A 20,292-nucleotide genomic window follows, 5' to 3' on the forward strand; every position below is an offset into this window, starting at 1 on the left:
CTCCGGTCCTCGCGCCTCTAAACCCACCTCCGGTCCTCGCGCCTCTAAACCCACCTCCGGTCCTCGCGCCTCTAAACCCACCTCCGGTCCTCGCGCCTCTAAACCCACCTCCGGTCCTCGCGCCTCTAAACCCACCTCCGGTCCTCGCGCCTCTAAACCCACCTCCGGTCCTCGCGCCTCTAAACCCACCTCCGGTCCTCGCGCCGCTAAACCCACCTCCGGTCCTCGCGCCGCTAAACCCTCCTCCGGTCCTCGCGCCGCTAAACCTTCCTCCGGTCCTCGCGCCGCTAAACCTTCCTCCGGTCCTCGCGCCGCTAAACCTTCCTCCGGTCCTCGCGCCGCTAAACCTTCCTCCGGTCCTCGCGCCGCTAAACCTTCCTCCGGTCCTCGCGCCGCTAAACCTTCCTCCGGTCCTCGCGCCGCTAAACCTTCCTCCGGTCCTCGCGCCGCTAAACCTTCCTCCGGTCCTCGCGCCGCTAAACCTTCCTCCGGTCCTCGCGCCGCTAAACCTTCCTCCGGTCCTCGCGCCGCTAAACCCACCTCCGGTCCGTGCGCCGCTAAACCCACCTCATTAACTCACCTCCGGTCTTCGCGCCGCTATACCCACCTCATTAACTCACCTCCGGTCTTCGCGCCGCTAAACCCACCTCATTAACTCACCTCCGGTCTTCGCGCCGCTAAACCCACCTCATTAACTCACCACCGGTCTTCGCGCCGCTAAACCCACCTCATTAATTCACCACCGGCCTTCGCGCCGCTAAACCCACCTCATTAACTCACCACCGGCCCTCGCGCCGCTAAACCCACCTCATTAACTCACCACCGGCCCTCGCATCGCTAAACCCACCTCATTAACTCACCTCCGGTCCTCGCGCCGCTAGCCCCACCACCGGTCCTCGCGCCACTAAACCCACCACCGGTCCTCGCGCCGCTAAGCAGACAATACTGGCCACCAGCTAATCATGGAGGAACAATAGCATTTGGGACTAGATTTGCTGTCTGATTGGTTAGCTGGTAGTGACCAGCATTTGTGGACATGCATGTACTTGGGATCAACATCCAGTCTGAACAGTTGTACCTGGTGTATGGTATCTAATATCTGTGGGTACCTTTTTTAAAGCAAACTTGTCGCAACAAACCTTTTATCCCCAACCTAATAAAGCCCTATAAAGTTGCACTAATATATTAAACAAAGAAGAACATATTAAAAAAATAAAAACTTCTTTGTTTAATAAATTAGCGCAACTTTATAGGGCTTTATTATATTGGGACTGTGCTAATATCTCACAGAAAAGTTGCTGCTTTGTGACGGTTTTTACTATACATATCGTGTTTTCCGAGTTTTTTTATCCCCAACCTTGACAGTTGTTCTAATAACCTTTTTGTTCTGTGTTTTTTTTTATTTTTTATTTGTAATATACTTTTTGTTTTCTCTCATTCAGCACCAAAGCCAACAACGTCACTGGCCTTCTTGGCAGCAAAATGTATAGATGTCCGAAGGCCCCACCACGCTCCCAAGTGGTTGCTTCCATGGGGGAACGATCGCTGCAACAGCATCCGGACCTTCGACGACGCAGCAAGTCGTCTCATTGAAGCCAATGACATTGTATTTTCTGTCCATATCCCTTTCCAAGGCCATGAGATGAGCCCCTGGTTCCAGTTTATGCTGATCATCTTACAGTTGGACATTGCCTTCAAGCTCAACAATTATATTGGTACGGAACCATTAAAATCCTTTTAAATCTACTTGATATGTTAAATGTCTAGCCAAAATAGTAAAAATATAAAAAAACAATTCTCCTCTCTGGATCCCATTGGGAAGATTTCTCTTTTTACTTCCTGTGTGGGAAAGACACACAGGGAAGCAAGAGACAATTTTTGCCAAAGTGAGAAGAACCTACCTTTTACATGTCAGTGTCACCCCATTGAAAGATTTCTCCTTACCTCCTGTTTTATCAATGGTCACCAAGGCAAGAGGGTGAATCTCCCCGATGGGGCTATTGAGATTTCACAAGGCTTCTTATTAAATGAAAAAGGAAGGAGCAAACTATAGATACTTAACCACTTGCCTACTGTGCACATACACCCCATTCCTGCCCAGACAAAATTTTAGCTTCCGGCACTGCGTCGCTTTAACTGACAATTACGCGGTCGTGCGACGTGGCTCACAAACAAAATTGACGTCCTTTTTTCCCACAAATAGAGCTTTCTTTTGGTGGTATTTGATCGCCTGTGCGGTTTTTATTTTTTGGGCTATAAACAAAAAAAGAGCGAAAATTTTGAAAAAAAAAACCACAATATTTTTTACTTTTTGCTATAATAAATATCCCATTTAAAAAAAAAAAAGTTATCTCTGTTTAGGCCGATACGTATTCTTCTACATATTTTTTTGTAAAAAATAAAATAAAAAATAAAAATCGCAATAACCGTATAGTGACTGGTTTGCGCAAAAGTTATATTGCCTACAAAATAGGGGACATAATTATGATTTATTTTTTTATTTTTATTTTTTACTAGGCGGCGATCTGCGTTTTTTTTTTTCGGGACTGTGACATTATAGCGGAAACATTGGACACTTTTGACACACTTTTGGGACCATTCACATTTATACAGTGAACAGTGCTATAAATATGCATTGATTACTGTATAAATGTGACTGGCAGGGAAGGGGTTAACCACTAGGGGGTTGGGAAGGGGTTAAATGTGTAGCCTAGTGAGTGTTCTAACTGTAGGGGGAGGGGGGTGACTGGGGGAGGTGACCGATCTGTGTCCCTATGTACAAGGGACACAGCATCGGTCTCCTCTCCCTGTCAGGACGTGGATCTCTGTGTTACTGCTCAGTTACTGGGCAATCGCGGGTGCCCGGCAGCCATCGTGGCCGCCGGGCACGTGCACTGTGTTCCCAGTAACGCGACGGGTGTGTGTGCGCGCGCCCCCCTAGCGGCTTTAAATGACAGGACGTCATATGACGTCCTGTCAGAACAATAGGGTATTCCGCCCGCCGTCATTTGACAGCGTGCGGTTGTAAGGAGGTTAAAAGAGGCTTTTCAATTATATTTTTTATTTGCCTCTTAGGACAGTAGTCATTGACACAGCCTTAGGGCAGGGGTCTCCAAACTTTCTAAACAAAGGGCCAGTTTGCTGTCCTTCAGACTTTAGGGGGACCAGATTGTGGCCATTGGAAGTAAAAAATGGTCCTTGTATCAGTGGGAGGAATGCGGCCCCATCGTTGGTGTCGGAGGGAGGAATGGGGTCCCATTGTTTGAGGTCAGTAAGATGAAAAGTGTCATAAGGGTCTGATAAAGGCAAGCAAAGGGCCGCATCTGGCCCCCGGGCCACAGTTTGGAGACTATTGCCTTAGGGAATGGCCTGGAATTTTGGCCTCTGTTGCACATCAGAATTTGGACTGGTCATTAAGGATCAGACTTCCATGACAACCACACAGGATGCCCTCTCTCTGTGACCAGCAATGTTGTTGGTTGGTCAGTGTGGGAGATGCATAGCTCACTTGCAATGTAATTAGAAGGGTTGGCTGAATTCTTTCTCAACCTTTTAAGCACAGAGGAACCCTTAAAATAATGGTCTGGTCTAAGGGAACCCTGCTAAAAATTACTATATCTACAACTTATGATACTTTATAGTGTTATATTCACTGGGAAGAATTGTTCTTTACACTTGTGGTCATTTGAAAGAATCACCCCATTACAGATGGCTAAAAAGGTCAGTGGGAACTTATCTGATAGGTGGAATATGCTCATTACTCAAGGAACCCCTAGCAATCTCTAGAGCAGTGGTTCTCAACCTGGGGGTCGGGACCCCCTCGGGGGTCAACTGATGATTTGCCAGTGGTCACCAAAGCCTGGGCTGTTCCTGAAACCCGCAACCCTCTCCCAGCCTTTTTGTGGCCACCCAGCCGGGCTGTTCCTGGAGCCCACACTGCTCTCCCAGCCTTTTTGTGGCCACCCAGCTGGGCTGTTCCTGAAGCCTGCTGCCGCCCACTCAACCTCTTTGCTGCCACCCATTCAGTTCACGGCATGGCTGGGAGGCAGAGACTAGAGGTCAGCTGACTGGTGATGAATGTGAAGTAGGAGGGGCTGAAGGAGACCCTATCTCCTGATTTCGACATAGGAGTCACTGCTATGAGACCCCACGAAGTTGGAGACAGTGAGTGACTCTACCTGTGATTATAGTTGCCAATAAATGTCCCCACTACAGTTTTCAGATCCGCAGATGACCTTGATCAAGAGCACCTAAGTTGGCTGAACAGAATTCCCCCCAGCATTGGCACTCGTCCCATTCCCCCCGCCACTCATCCCACTTATTCCACCCCCCCCCCCCCACCACCACCACCAAGGAGTAGGAGAAGGAATTAAAATAGAATGCATGGAAGCTAGAGGAAAAGATGGGGAGGAACAAAGAAAAAGGAAGAGAAAGAAAAAGACAGCAAGAGAAAGAGATGGGGGGGCGGGGGGGGTAGAAAGAAAGGGAAAGAAATTTAGGATAGAAAGATATTAAAGGTAAAGAAAGGAGAACAAAGAGTGGTTGATCCTAAAATGTACCGTAAGGGGTTTTAATACTGTACGAGTGGAAGGGGCTCGGGGACCGCTAAATGTCTATGGGTTAAAGGCGCACATTTCTTGTCTTGCCTTGGGTGTTGACAACCCATGCTAGGAAAATAATTTTACTGTTAGGGGTCCCCACAATTTGGGAAATTTTATCAAGGGGTCATGGCACTAGGAAGCTTGAGAACCACTGGCCTAGAGGAACCCTGGTCTAGCAGTATGACCCTTGAAGACCATATACAGGTGGTTCTCAAAAAATTAGCATATTGTGATAAAGTTCATTATTTTCTGTAATGTACTGATAAACATTAGACTTTCATATATTTTAGATTCATTACACACAACTGAAGTAGTTCAAGCCTTTTTATTGTTTTAATATTGATGATTTTAGCATAAAGCTCATGAAAACCCAAAATTCCTATCTCAAAAAAATAGCATATCATGAAAAGGTTCTCTAAACAAGCTCTTAACCTAATCATCTGAATCAACTAATTAACTCTAAACACCTGCAAAAGATTCCTGAGGCTTTTAAAAACTCCCAGCCTGGTTCATTACTCCAAACCGCAATCATGGGTAAGACTGCCGACCTGACTGCTGTCCAGAAGGCCATCATTGACACCCTCAAGCAAGAGGGTAAGACACAGAAAGAAATTTCTGAACGAATAGGCTGTTCCCAGAGTGCTGTATCAAGGCACCTCAGTGGGAAGTCTGTGGGAAGGAAAAAGTGTGGCAGAAAACGCTGCACAACGAGAAGAGGTGACCGGACCCTGAGGAAGATTGTGGAGAAGGACCGATTCCAGACCTTGGGGGACCTGCGGAATCAGTGGACTGAGTCTGGAGTAGAAACATCCAGAGCCACCGTGTACATGCGTGTGCAGGAAATGGGCTACAGGTGCCGCATTCCCCAGGTCAAGCCACTTTTGAACCAGAAACAGCAGCAGAAGCGCCTGACCTGGGATACAGAGAAGCAACACTGGACTGTTGCTCAGTGGTCCAAAGTACTTTTTTCGGATGAAAGCAAATTTTGCATGTCATTCGGTAATCAAGGTGCCAGAGTCTGGAGGAAGACTGGGGAGAGGGAAATGCCAAAATGCCTGAAGTCCAGTGTCAAGTACCCATAGTCAGTGATGGTCTGGGGTGCCATGTCAGCTGCTGGTGTTGGTCCACTGTGTTTTATCAAGGGCAGGGTGAATGCAGCTAGCTATCAGATTTTGGAGCACTTCATGCTTCCATCTGCTGAACAGCTTTATGGAGATGAAGATTTCATTTTTCAGCACGACCTGGCACCTGCTCACAGTGCCAAAACCACTGGTAAATGGTTTACTGACCATGGTATTACTGTGCTCAATTGACCTGCCAACTCTCCTGACCTAAACCCCATAGAGAATCTGTGGGATATTGGGAAGAGAAAGTTGAGAGACGCAAGACCCAACACTCTGGATGAGCTTAAGGCCGCTACCGAAGCATCCTGGGCCTCCATAACACCTCAGCAGTGCCACAGGCTGATTGCCTCCATGCCACGCCGCATTGAAGCAGTCATTTCTGCAAAAGGATTCCCAACCAAGTATTGAGTGCATAACAGAACATAATTATTTGAAGGTTGACTTTTTTTTTATTAAAAACACTTTTCTTTTATTGGTCGGATGAAATATGCTAATTTTTTGAGATGGGAATTTGGGGTTTTCATGAGCTGTATACCAAAATCATCAATATTAAAACAATAAAAAGGCTTGAACTACTTCAGTTATGTGTAATGAATCTAAAATATATGAAAGTCTAATGTTTATCAGTACATTACAGAAAATAATGAACTTTATCACAATATGCTAATTTTTTGAGAACCACCTGTACAAGATCTATTTGTGAAGCGACTCTCCTCACTCCCCCATTCCTCATAAAGCAAGGGGTATTTATTGCTTGCATACTGAGACTCGCCTCTTCCTGTTCTGGTGTTCAGGCCGCCTCCTTGGTGTGGTAGATGACCAGTAGGGATGTTTGGGAAGTAGAAGGGGCAATTCCAAGTTTGATGCGGTTGTCTAGAACAGAGGTCTCCATACTTTCAAAACAGAGGGCCAGTTTACTGTCGTCCAGGCTTTAGGGGGGGCAGACTGTAGCTGGTAGGAGTAGATAATGCCCTGCCATCAAGCATTACCCCATCATTGGTTTTAATGGAAGGAATAGTGCTCCAATGTTGGTATCCGTTGAAGAAATAGCTCCCCATCGCTGGTGTCATTGGGAGGATTTGTGCCCCATCATTGGCGTCAAGGGCAAAGGAGCACCCCATTGTTGAGATTAGTGGCAGTGATTTTTTTTTTTATTGTTGTTTGGTTTTGCATTATCGTAATGAGCCCCAAGAGGGGAAAATGCCATCTTTATAGAATCAAAGGCACAATGAAAGTGCCCTTATAAAGGGTCCCCACGACCCACTAATACTCATCTTGCCACTACTGCCTCCCAACTGGTGGCAGAATATGGTGCTTCCAAGTATGAGGAAGCCCCAGTGTAGCAGTGCTCGGGGCTGGCAGCCAAATGCTAGGCCTAAGAACTGCCACACGATTGGGTTTTCAGGTGCAATAGAGAGGGTACAAGACTTGAATGAGTGAGGTGACAATGTCTCTTTACGCAGCATGCTTTACAAAATTGTGAATTAAAATAATGCACCCAAAACCTTTAAAAAAAAAAAAAAAATTCTGTCTCATTTCTCTTTTGTCCGTCCATAGGGTGTTGGTTATGTGAGATCCCTTCTTTCTGCTACAATTTGGCCACTTTGATTTAAAGAGGGGCTTCTCGAAATAGACATCTTGTCTCGCACATGAAAGCTGTGTGTATAGAGCGGGCCCCGTCTATTGGCGCTGGAAGGGCTCCAACAAAAACACAGCTGCTCTGAACAGGAATGTTTTGAAGTTCAACCTGACAGGCCGTCTACAAGATGACGACAACCTTTAAATTTTACTGGGGAAGTCCATGTGCCCTAATAAACTTGGATATCTCCTCGCCCGTACTGGAGCTTTAACCCTTTGCAGGCGGTGAAAGCCAGCCGGTCAAAGGTTTGTAATGCTAGAGGTGTTGCATGGGCTTCCCGGTCATGATTGAATTTCACACCGATTATGTGATCGGGGGGGCCGTCCCACAGGCTGCCGATTTATAAACAGTGACTGTGTGGTCACTATACAGGGGGTGCGGAGTGAGCGCGGTCACGGCTATTTTTCCACTCCCTATAATAGCGAGATAACACTGTTCATTCTGCAATGAAATTGCACAGCAGTGTTATCACCCTGTGATTTAAATGGATGTTTAAGTGCAAACCATGACCTGTTGTGGTTACAGCTACTACGTCACTCAAGCTGACAATCTGTATTAGCAGTGCCCTCTTAAAGGGGTTGTAAAGTTTTTGTTTTGTTTAAAAAAAAAAAGTCATACTTGCCTCCCTTGCGCAAGGGTTTTGCACAGAGCGGTCTCAATCCTCCTCTTGTGGGGTCCCTTAGCGGCGTTGCTGGCGCCCATCTCTTCTTGAGTGCCCCAATGAAGTGCCGCATTCCATGGGGGCACGCTACCGAGTCCTGCTGCTTTGTCCATTGACACAGACCGCAAGACTCGGCCCCTCCCCCTGTGTCACTGGTTTTGATTGACAGCAGCGGGAGCCAATGGCTGCGCTGCTATCAATGTATCCAATGAGGACACGAGACACTGGCTGGAGCTGCTGTGCTCGTTCACCATCGATGGAACGATCGGGTTTAGGTAAATAAAAGGAGGGCTCTGGGGGGGCTGTTGTACTACAGAAGGTCATGCACGCAGACGTACACACACACACGCGCGCACACACGAAAGAGACAATAGTTTTTTTTTTTATAGCAAAAAACATCAAGTGGTTCTCTAGTGAATATCAGAATATTTGCTTCATCTATTTGGGTGATTCTGAATCAATTTTTTTCCTGTATTTTAGTAGAGAGCGCAATGGTGACTCTGGATGTGGCCATGGCTTACCGGGATGAGCTGACAGACCCGTGGACTGAAATGGCTCGGTCGGTGGAGCAGAGAAAACTTCAGTGTACTTTTCCAGCTCCAAAGGTGAGTTCACCAAATACTCGCCAGCAGGGGTCAAGTCCTGGGGAAAAAAGTGTGGGAACTCCCACCCAAGATCCACTCTCCCACCAAAAAAAAAAAAAAAAAAGAAATGATGCGCTCATATGCATAATTACTAAACCTCAAGTTCTTTCTAAATCAGCGGCAGACCTCCGCAATGTCTCCAGGGAACAATGACAAAAGCTCCCAGGAGACATTGCGGCATCGAGGAAGTGACGGAATACCCGCACACTACCCGATGAATCCATATATAGGAAGCGGCCAGTAACATAAAGGATTACTAAGGTTTTCCTGCCCCTGCCAGTGACTCGAGCTGGGCATCGCCGCTTAGTGAAAAATTGGCTCGGGCGGCTCGGGTGCTCTCGGCTGCTCTAGTTCTGCAAAGGGAACTGCGTTCCTGCTGTGAAAAAAGTGTAGGAACTCCGTTCCCACGCGTTCCCGCAGGACTTGAGCCCTGCTCGCCAGTCTATGGAGTCCAATGTTGTCTTGCTTTCAGGGAAAGTTCTCCCGACACTGCTCCTCTATGACATCATCCTCTTGAATTCACCCCGCAGGGGTGTCACCCATCCCGGGGAGATAGATTGTGGTGTTTTGAGCATCTGCAGAAATGGCGCAGATGTCTGCCAAGTTGTGTGGCATTAGCCGACAGTGGGCTTTGACACATCACGGCAGCTGGCCAGATCTGAAAAGTCGGCCACCACCCAAAATTTAAATTTTGAGAGGATTTAACCTTTTCAAATAATAAAAAATAATAAAATGTGTCCTTGAATGTTTGCTTTACTTGCACCTCTTTTTTAATTATTTTTCCAGACAGAAGAGAACGAAGGACGTTATTATGAGTGCGACGTCCTTCCCCTCATCGAGCTGGGCAGCGTGACTCATAAATATTACCTACTCAACATCAGGCTTCCCGTCAACGAGCACAAGAAAATAAATGTGGGCATTGGAGAGATAAACGAGATGCGTCTTGTGGTGAGACATCGTAAAATATTCCAACTCCAGACGTTAATTTCTAGATGAGACTTTCACAGGCTCGTTACTCTGATAAACGACCTGGAATAGAGCAAATGTTTTTGTGCCTTCCTTCCTTGTTGATTAGCAGCGCTCGACAGAATACACAATTTGATACTTTTGGAGTTGAACTGTAAAACCCTTGCTGGGTGGTGGTATAATACCAGGAAGACTTGTTCTAATCATTTCTAGCTTTTTATATAATTAACCAAATCCCACCCGGCGTAAAGCAGAATGGCGGCTGAGCGGGGGATCGGTTATCCCGACTGGGCGTCATATGACCTCCAGCAGGATAAGCCACTCGTGCACCCCCCAGGGAGGGGCGGTGATCGGTTGTGCAGTGTGTCACTGACACACCACATCTCCGGTGAAGAGCCTATGACATGGGTTCTTTACCATGTGATCCCCTGTGACCAATCACAGCGGTTAACCAGGAAGTGTCGGAAATTGGCTTTCCTCAGTTCGCAGTGATAAGGCGCGAGCAGAGGAGAGCCGATCAGAGGCTCTCCTGATTGGGGGGGGGGGGTCTGTGCTGATAATCGGCGCAGCCCCCATCAGAGGTGACCATAACAGGTGCCCATTGGATGCCCAGCGGTGGCGCTTATTGCCCAGCGGTGGCGCTTATTGCCCAGCGGTGGCGCTTATTGCCCAGCGGTGGCGCTTATTGCCCAGCGGTGGCGCTTATTGCCCAGCGGTGGCGCTTATTGCCCACCGGTGTCGCTTATCAGTGCTCCATATCACTTGCTTTGTATGCCCAAGTTCTATAGAGAATTCCTGTGCAGTGCCGCAATGTCATCTTGGACTTCGCCCATATGATTGCCGTGCCTGAGAAAAACTCCCACCGGCGGATAAGGCGCGTCATGACTTTCCGAAAATACCTGAACTGCAAGTCGGCTCTATACGGTGCCTGCGCACCGACTAGGAGCAGTGTAGAGCTTACTGCGCAGGCGCCGTATAGAGCCGACTCTCAGTTTGGCTATTTTCGGAAAGTCATGTCCGCAGGGTGCAGTTTTTCTCAGGCACGTCAATCATATGGGCGAAGTCCCAGATGACATTGCGGCACTGCACAGGAACGCCCAGTCCCACGGGAATGAGTACCTGGAAGCCGGGAGGAAAATGGCGATAAAACCATATGTACACCCCCCCCAAAAAAAAAAAGGCATACTGTACATGTTTGCGGCATACTGAATGTAATGTTATATACTTGTTTTTTGGGTGAACCCCCGCTTTAAAGTGATTGTAAAGGTTTTTCTTTATCGTACATCACGGGACACAGAGCTGCATATTCATTACTATGTGGGTTATAGAGTCTACCTTCAGGTGATGGACACTGGTGTAATCAATTAAACAGGAAGTTCCCTCCCTATATAACCCCTCCCCTACTGGGAGTTCCTCAGTTTTTTCATCAGTGTCTAAGGTGTTGGTCACGAGTTAACATGTGCTCTTAGGAGCTCCACTGGAGGGATCCATGCTGGATGTAAAAAGCCTCCATAAATCCGGATCCATCCAAGGTGCTTCATAGCCAAAGTGGACGGTACCCGGGCCTCGGTACGAAGAACGAGGTTTAGCCTATAATGCCTCTCTGCGGAGGGCTGGATCCTGGGTTCCAGAACTTTGTGCCTTCTAAGGACCAAATGTTTTTTCTGCTGCCAGGGTGCTATATAGGTCCAGGGGTGTGGTGTTCCTGCCATGGACCCCGGTCCCTGAAGGTCTAGGACTATACCCACGGTGAAGGGGGAAGATTGGGCCTCTTGCTTGGCAATACCCTGCAGCGTGGAAGGGTAAGAGAGGGACCTACGGGACTTGGTTCGACAGTAGGTCTTCTGTAGGGGACTATGGGTCTCGCCTATATTATGTTTTTATGCATGGGCAATGTAAACCACAATGTCTTTTGAGACGGGATGGCTCAGGGCACCCATATACCCTCCCCTAGCCGGCATGTAGCCTGGGCCACTATGTCTGTTCAGACAGGATGGCTGTAGTACCCATATATCTCCCCTTGAAGGGGCTGGTACATAAAAAAAAAAAAAAAAAAAAATGCCCTTAATCCTATGCAAAGCATTGTCTTCCATGAGTAGCTGCAAGTCTTATCTGTTTTTCCACTACTATGGGCAGTAAAAGACATGCCTGATGTTTTCGCTTACCATGCTTTCCAAAGACGGAAGCTTAAGTGTTAGCTGGTCTATTGTGTGTCCCACTTCCTCAGCTTCAGGCTCTACCATGTCGCACGTGCTCACCGGCTCAGTGCAGTCGCAGAGAGGGCTCTTCAAAAAGGCCCAGACGTCAGAGCTCTGTAAAGCTAGGGGGACACAAACGCAAGCACCTTGTGTGAGTTGGATACAGATTCATCTAAGACGCCTACTCCGCATCTAGCTGTGCAGATTAGCAGGCATTGTTGCTGCCAGACTATGTTCAGCTGTTGATGCACCTGGGTTAAGCTCCTCTGCTTTTAGCTTAGGACTTTGGTCTCCCCATTGAATAAGGTCAGGGGTAGGAATATAAAAAGGAATCGCCACCTGAACCTGGTGGCCCCTTATTCTCCCCTGTAGAGACAGCTCACAGATTGAGCCATCAGACCTGTCAGGCAATCAATGCAGCCTCCCCCAACATTGCAGCCACTCTGCATGTGTTTTGTTTTTTGCATCACATTTGTTGTTCTACAAGAGGTTAACTGCTATGTTCGCAGCATCCTCACAAGAAGCAAAAAAAAAAAAAAAAGCAGGGTGTGTCCCTTTTCCTGCTTTAATCCTTAAACAAAGGGATTAGAAGAGCTGGGGATGAAGGTTCACTGTCAGAGGACAGGAGACAGGAGCTGCAGCCTAACGAGGAGAAGCTATCAATAGCCCTACAGGTTCTGATTGCACCTGCAGTCTTTTCAGAGATTCATGCTGCATATAATTTCCCTCTGCCTACTCGGCCAAAGCCTCTATCTTCTCCTTAGAGTGTAAAGAGAGGTTTTCCTATAGGTGGCTAGTAAGACCTCCATATGGTCCTCAGCCTGGTGTTGGCTTCAGGCTAACCAAATGCACATCTGAGGGATGCACAGTTGCTGGTACACATTGCTAACGTCTCTTAATTGAGGAAACGCACATCTACAGAGGATAACTTCCTTTTTACCAGTCCGCATGTTGCATAAGATACATGAGTTTGGAATGCATGTGGGATAAAAACAAGTAACAAAGCATGTTTTATTGTGGATCGCATAAGGATACATGTTTCTGTCGGTATGGTGTTGCATGTTTGTTAGAGTTGCATAGAAATGCTTGAGTGCATAAAGATGCTAGTTACCTGATCACTCAAGTCCTGGATTACCCAAGGATATTGGGTCACACAGAGAGACTTGTTTCCACAGAAAGGCCTAAAATCGCATAAAGATGTTTGTATGTATAAAAATGCTGGATCACACACACATGGTTACCTGATCACCCAAATCCTTGATTACCCAAGGATGTTTGGTCACACAGAAGTGGTTTGTTTCCACAGAAATGCCTAAAATCGCATAAAGTTGCTTGGATGCAAAAAAGATGCTGCATCACACATGGTTACCTGATCATCTGCGTCCTGGATTACCCAAGGATATTTGGTCACACAGAGAGGCTTGTTTCCACAGAAGTGCCTAAGTTCGCATAAAGATGCTTGTATGCATAAAAATGCTGGAATCACACATGATTACCTGATCACCCAAGTCCTTGATTCCCCAAGGATATTTGGTCACACAAAGAGGCTTGTTTCCACAGAAATGCCTAGAATCGCATAAAGAGGCTCGAAGGCATAAAAATACTGGAATCACACATGATTACCTGATCACCCAAGCCCTTGATTCCCCAAGGATATTTGGTCACACAAAGAGGCTTGTTTCCACAGAAATGCCTAGAATCGCATAAAGAGGCTTGAAGGCATAAAAATGCTGAATCACACATGATTACCCGATCACCCAAGTCCTTGATTACTCGAGGATATTTTGGTCGCACAGAGAGGCTTGTTTCTACAAGAATGCCTAAAGATCGCTTAAAGATGCTTGAATGCAAAAATAAGCTGGATCACACATGGTTGTCGGATCAACAGCGTCCTGGATTACCCAAGGATACTTGATCACATAGAGAGGCTTGTTTCACAGAAATGCCTAAAGTCGCATTAAGATGCTTGAGTGCATAAGGATGCTGGATCGCACAGGGGTGCTTGGTCACACAAGAGTCCTTGGTCACACAAGGGTTCTTGTCCGCACAGTAGTGCTTAAAATGCATAAGATGTTGATCGCATGGAAGATGCTGAATCGCATAAGGATGCATGATTACTTTAAAGTTGTACATGGCGGCCTAATTAAGCAATACAGGATTCCTTGTGTTTGCATAGAAATACGTGTCTGCATGGGTTCATGTTGCACATTGTTGCATAACACGTTTATATCGCATGCTTGCTTGCAAGATGCTTGTTCCAGAGCACACATGCTATATGCATGTTTTTCTTAAAACATATTTATATGAATTCATGCTTCCAGGAACACACGCTGCCATGTACACACACTTCCATTGAGGCATATGGCTTTAACACTTGCCACATACACACATGGGGAGCCAGTTGCATATGTGTTTATTTACTTGGGTCTGCAGAGGTTGTCTGCGTTTCGCAGGGGAACAGCACTATCTCCAGTTGGTGGTCTTGCCCTTTTGGGTTAGCCTCCGTGCCTGGGTTGTCAGGGTGCTAGGGCCCGCCTCTAGCAGGTCTGTAGGCCCAGGGTATAGCAGTAATGGCATACCGAAGCAAACTCCTGCTGATGGGTCAGTCAGTAGCATGGCTGGACCTAGGGGTGTCCAGCATGGTCAAGTATCTGGAACTCTAAAGATACATTCTTTCATTTGACAAGAAGCTGGGTATGTTTGGCACAGTCCAAAAAGGAGAGTTTTTTTTTGGCCTCAGACAAGACCATCGCTATAAGAAAACTGGTCTATGTGGTCACGGCAAGGAACAGTTCCTTACTTTTGGCCTTTTGATTAAGGCACTAGGGAAGATGCTGGCTTCATTCAAGACAGTTCCCTATACTAACCTTTATTCAGGGCTGTTATAAACAGTATTTTGTCGGCCTAGAAAGAGTGGATCTTGACCTAGCATTATCCAAAGAACCCGGTCCCAGAGATATGCTGGAATTCCTCTTGGTGATTCTTAACTAAAAGGGTTTGCCAGGTCAGGAAGAGACCATGGCCCAGGGGAAGTAGTCAAGCTCCAAGGGAGCCTTATCTGTCAGCTAGAGCTACCGATGGAGCATCTGGCTTAGGGGCCTGAACGTTCAGGTGGCAGGTTGGTTCTGTCAGAGTACAATCAGACTATGCCATACTAGTGATTTACTTAATTTACCAAGGAGGAGCTTGTGCCTTGCCTATTGGCATTCGTCATTTCATGAAATGCAGAATTGGCAGGCGATTCGCTGGAGCCGTCAACAAGTGTCTCCGGGAGAATGACCTCTACACCCCGACTGTTTTCCTGACCAAATGTCACAGAAATAGTACCCTGTACATAAGATGTATTGGCGTCCAGGCTCAACAAGAGATTGAACAGCTTGGGGTCAAGGATAAAGGATCCACCCGCATGCGGGGCAGATGTGTTTGTAATCCGGGGGGGACCAGTTGTCACTGGTTGTGTCTCTCCCCCCAGTGCCGCGACTTTTGTGGCTTCTATGCAACATTAGAGGAGAACGGAAGCTGGCCTGATTAATCCGGCATAACCCTGACGACCTCTCGGTGCAGGAACAGTAAGGGTGGTAGTAGAGAACTCACAGTCCCTTACATCTTGTCCAGGCCTACTTTGCAGGGGGTATTACATCCTGCCTTGCAACAGGTGAATTAATGGTCTGGCTATTATAGACCACATTCTCGAGGATCGGGGCTTTCAGAATCAGCGGCAATTCCCTTGATTCATACAAGAGAGCTGGCCTCCAGGACCAGATAGCCTACGGTCTGGAAGGCCCATGTTCCTGGTGTGAAACCAGATGGTGGCATCCGTGGAAGTTTGTCAAAGGTAAAATTCCTGCCTTCCTACATTTGGAAAGGAGACGGAGCTAGCCTTAAGTTATATCAAGGATCCGATCTCGGCCTTGCTTCCAAAGGTCGATTACTTCACACTCTTTGGTCCGGGCTGTTATGCACGTCACCCCTTGTATAAGTCCACCAGTTAGGTCGCCCTTGTGCTCGGAGGATTGGCTCTAGTTTTGTCGGCTTACAGGGTCAGCTCCTTGGGCCGATGCACCATATTTCCCTTCATCCTTTGACAAGGGAATTGGTGTTCTTGGTTGTGGTAGCCTCCAAGAGTTTCAGTATTGGCAACTTTCTTGGTATAGAGCCATACTCAATTATTCTTACAAGTAGAGTGATTTTCATCCTCACCCAACCTTATTTACTAGAAGGATCTAGTATTCATTTGAATCTAGATATTCTTACCTTCCCTTTTTTCAAAACCTTTTTTCACGGAAGGAAAGGTTATTGCTTTTCTCTCAATTGAGATGAGAGCAGTTAAATACCTATCTGAAGGTTTCAGATATAGAAAGCTGACGTTTTTATTGGGCTGCCAGAAGACCCTAGATGGGCAGGCAGTGTTCAGGTCAGCTATTAAAATGGTTACACTCTCTCTCTCGTTGGAGTAAGAAGGGTCTAGGCCTATCTGAAGCGGCTGCTCGGATACGGAAAACTGATGTTGTTGCGCTACCAAAAGGCCCCAGGAAAGGGCAGGCAGCGTCTAAAATCAACTGTTTTTAAGGTTGATTCATCAGGTTATTATTCAGGCTTGTGGTTAGAGTAGGATTCCCCCCTTTTTTTTGTGGGGGTGCTCCCTACCAGGATGGTAAGCGCTTTATGCGCAATGCATTTCCAAGCCTTTATGACGCAGATTTTCAAGGCCGCAACTTGGTCATCTGTGCTTACGTTCACTAACTCCTATCAGGTGAACATAAGACGGCAAGAGGATGCAGCTTTTTGGCGCAGTATGCTGCAGGCAGCATTATAGGTCCTCACGTCTGATGGCGGTCTGCGTTGTTGGTGTCTCCCTCCCCTCAGTAAGCATTGCTTTGGGACATCCCACATAGTAATGAATATGCAGCTCTGTGTCCCGTGATGTACGATAAAGAAAATAGGATTTTTATAACAGCTTACCTGTAAAATCCTTTTCTTGAAGTACATCACGGGACACAGAGCTCCCACCCCTCTTGTTTGGGGATATTGGGACACTTATTGCTTTGCTACAAAAACTGAGGAACTCCCAGTAGGGGAGGGGTTATATAGGGAGGGAACTTCCTGTTTAATTGATTACACCAGTGTCCATCACCTGAAGGTAGACTCTATAACCCACATAGTAATGAATATGCAGCTCTGTGTCCCGTGATGTACTTCAAGAAAAGGATTTTACAGGTAAGCTGTTATAAAAATCCTATTTTTTTTAAATAACAAACCTGTCATTCTTACCTCCACTGTGCAGTTAATTTTGCACAGAGTGGCCCCGAACAGCAACTTCTGGGGTCTCTCTGCGGCTCTCTCGGCTCCTCCCCCGCATCAGTTACCCCCTCTGGGAAGCTCTCTCCCGAGAGGGGTTACTTAGCTGACCTCAAGGCATTGGCCAACTTTTATACATAATTTTCTCCCTGTGCTGCCGCGAAAGCTATGAAGTCGCCGCAGGATCGGCGCCGCCCTTCACCCACTGCCGCCCCGAGGCCTGGCCTCGGTGGCCTTGTGGGAAATCCGGCACTGTGTGCTGGTAGATGCTACTTTGCAATGGAGCCGTCACAAGGGGCCCTGGTCTCGGACCTCCACTTCATTGACTTGAATTTACATTTTCTTTGAGCCTGTAATCTTCTACAAGTGGTCTGACTCATCGTTTCTAATGCCGCCAGCCCAGCAGAGCCTATTCATTTCAGAGGCTGAGGCCTGACTTACTGGTGACCTTTGCTGCGCCGCAGAATGTTTGTCTAGAGCTGTTGACTTTAATGCTGAATGGTTTCAATTGTTTCTTGTGCCATTTACTTCAGAATAAATGCATAATCGCAGGAGAAAGGGGAGACCAAATTGGTTTCTAATATGTAATCCATTGTACGATGATCTTGAAGTGTACCTGTTACCCTAGTAGACCTTTACGGATTAAATCTATTTCTTGCTTGTTCAAAGGTAGCCTTTGACAGAACATGTAATGCATCAATGTTACAGGCTCCTAGCACACTGATAGATGGGTGATCAGAAATATTGTTAGTGATTGCCTCCACTCTACATGCAGGGGAGGGCTGGGCCAGGGGGCAGGGTGGCAATTGCCTCCCAGGCCACCATAACTTATGTTCAAAATGCCTGCTACAATTGTATTTTTTATTCTGGTCTTGGAAGTCGGGCTGACCACTAACTGTTGCATTCTAGGAGTTGTAGTCCACACTCAAGCTCCCGGTGGGTGGAAAACAGAGCAGCGCAGAGGAAACTACAACTCCCTGGGACTGGATTCTTGAAAACAGACAGAGGCAGGGAATGCCAGGTAGTAGGGACGCAGTGCTGCAGGACTGGGCGCTGGCTGCAACTTGACCCCAGGACCATTGATGGGCACTGGAGTTGGCTGCACTTATAGGCACTGCTGAGGTTGCATTGAAAAACCAGTTCAATGGGCCACTTGACTTGCCCCCCAGGCCTAAGGCTGCCAGCCCTCCCCTGTCTACATGGATGTTGGGTACACCTTTAAAGATAACCAGTCACACCTGGACTGTAAGACATTGAATATTCTGTTGTCAACTTGCAGACATAGTTACATAGTAAGTGAGGTTGAAAAAAGACGCAAGTCCATCAAATCCAACCTATGTGTGTGCAGGCCTGTCGCTACAGGACAGGCAAAACAAACAATTGCTTGGGGCCCCGAGCTGGCCTGGGGCCCCAAACGTCCCCTTCCCAGGCTGTAGCGTGGCCGAGCTCCTCTCCCTTCCTCCTGGAGTCCTGTCAGTCAGTCCGGCCGGCCGGGTACCGCGTGTGGTACAGGAGATTCAGTTTCCTGTTCTGCACTATCTGATAGGGGACTGGGGACCCATAATGATAGAACATCGGACTGACAGGAGGAAGAGGAGCTCAGCCACGCTACAGCGGCAGCCTACAGGGAAGAAGGGGAGGTGAGAATAGAAAAACATAGGAACTGGGGGGGGGGGTAAGAACATGGGTGTAAAAAATTAGTGTAGCGCGAATGTAGGCTTTGCGTGCAGGGGGGGTGCTTGGGGGGGGGGGGCCCCATTTTGCTTGGGGCCCCCAAATTCCTTCAAACGGGGCTGTGTGTGTGAGTATAAGTCAGTACATTGTATATCCCTGTATGTTGTGGTCGTTCAGGTGCTTATCTAATAGTTTCTTGAAACTATCGAAGCCCCCCTGCTGAGACCACCTCCTGTGGAAGGGAATTCCACATGTTTGCCACTCTTACAGTAAAGAACCCTCTATGTAGTTTAAGCTTAAACCTCCTTTCTTCTAATTTTGATGAGTGGCCACGTGTCTTGTTAAACTCTTCCGCAAAAAAAGTTTTATCCCTATTGTGGGGTCACCAGTACGGTATTTGTATTTGTATTCTCCAGAGAGAATAAGTTCAGTGCTCGCAACCTTTCTTCATAACTAATATCCTCCAGACACTTTATTAGCTTTGTTGCTCTTCTCTGTACTCTCTAAATTTCCAGTACATCCTTCCTGAGGACTGGTGCTCTGAATTGGACAGCATACTCCAGGTGCGGCCGGACCAGAGTCCTGTAGAGCGGGAAAATTATCGCTTTATCTCTGGAGTTGATCTTTTTTTTTTTTTTTTTTTTTTTTTTTTTATAATGCATGCCAATATTCTGTTTGCTTTGTTAGCAGCAGCTTGGCATTGCATGCCATTGCTGAGCCTTTCATCTACTAGGACCCCTTTTTCATCCTAGATTCCCCCAGAGGTTCTCCCCCTAGTGAGTAGACTGCATTTATATTTTTGCCACCCAAATGCATTATTTTACATTTTTCTACATTAAACCTCATTTGCCATGTAGTTGCCCACCCCATTCATTTGTTCAGATCTTCTTGCAAGGTCTCCACATCCTGCGGAGAAGTTATTGCTCTGCTTGGCTTAGTATTGTCCGCAAATACAGAGATTGAACGGTTTACCCCATCCTCCCAGGTCGTTTATGAGCAAATTAAATAGAATTGGTTCCAGCACAGAACCCTGGGGGACCCCACTACCCTACCCTGACCATTCCGAGTATTCCCCATTTAACCACTTCCCGACCTCCCCATGTACATTTACGTCGGCAGAATGGCACGGACAGGCACATCAACGTACCTGTACGTGCCTGCCTAGACGTGGGTGGGGGGTCCGATTGGGGACCCCCCCCCCCCCGGTACATGCGGAGGTCGGGTTCGCTCGGGGAGCGATCCAGGACGACGGCGCGGCTATTTGTTTATAGCCGCTCCGTCGCGATCGCTCCCCGGAGCTGAAGAACGGGGAGAGCCGTGTGTAAACACGGCTTCCCCGTGCTTCACTGTGGCGGCGCATCGATCGAGTGATCCCTTTTATAGGGGAGACACGATGACGTCAGACCTACAGCCACACCCCCCTACACTAGTAAACACATACACAGTGATCCCTAAATGTTACAGCGCCCCCTGTGTTTAACTCCCAA

At 47.3% G+C, this 20,292-nt stretch overlaps 1 protein-coding gene across 2 annotated transcripts in view; it reads left to right on the forward strand.

Annotated features, from left to right (window-relative positions):
* WLS (Wnt ligand secretion mediator) overlaps positions 1–20,292 on the forward strand; it is a 61,831-nt gene that overhangs the window by 22,839 nt on the left and 18,700 nt on the right. The window contains exons 2-4 of one of the 2 annotated variants that reach the window (XM_040360733.1): positions 1,443–1,715; positions 8,509–8,630; positions 9,456–9,617. In XM_040360733.1, coding sequence (XP_040216667.1) covers positions 1,443–1,715; positions 8,509–8,630; positions 9,456–9,617 — 557 coding nt within the window. Of the gene's footprint in view, positions 1–1,442; positions 1,716–8,505; positions 8,631–9,455; positions 9,618–20,292 lie in introns of both variants that reach the window. The other variant, XM_040360732.1, reaches the window with a different exon arrangement.

Source organism: Rana temporaria, chromosome 7, assembly GCF_905171775.1.
Source record: "Rana temporaria chromosome 7, aRanTem1.1, whole genome shotgun sequence".
Taxonomy (NCBI): Eukaryota; Metazoa; Chordata; class Amphibia; order Anura; family Ranidae; genus Rana; species Rana temporaria.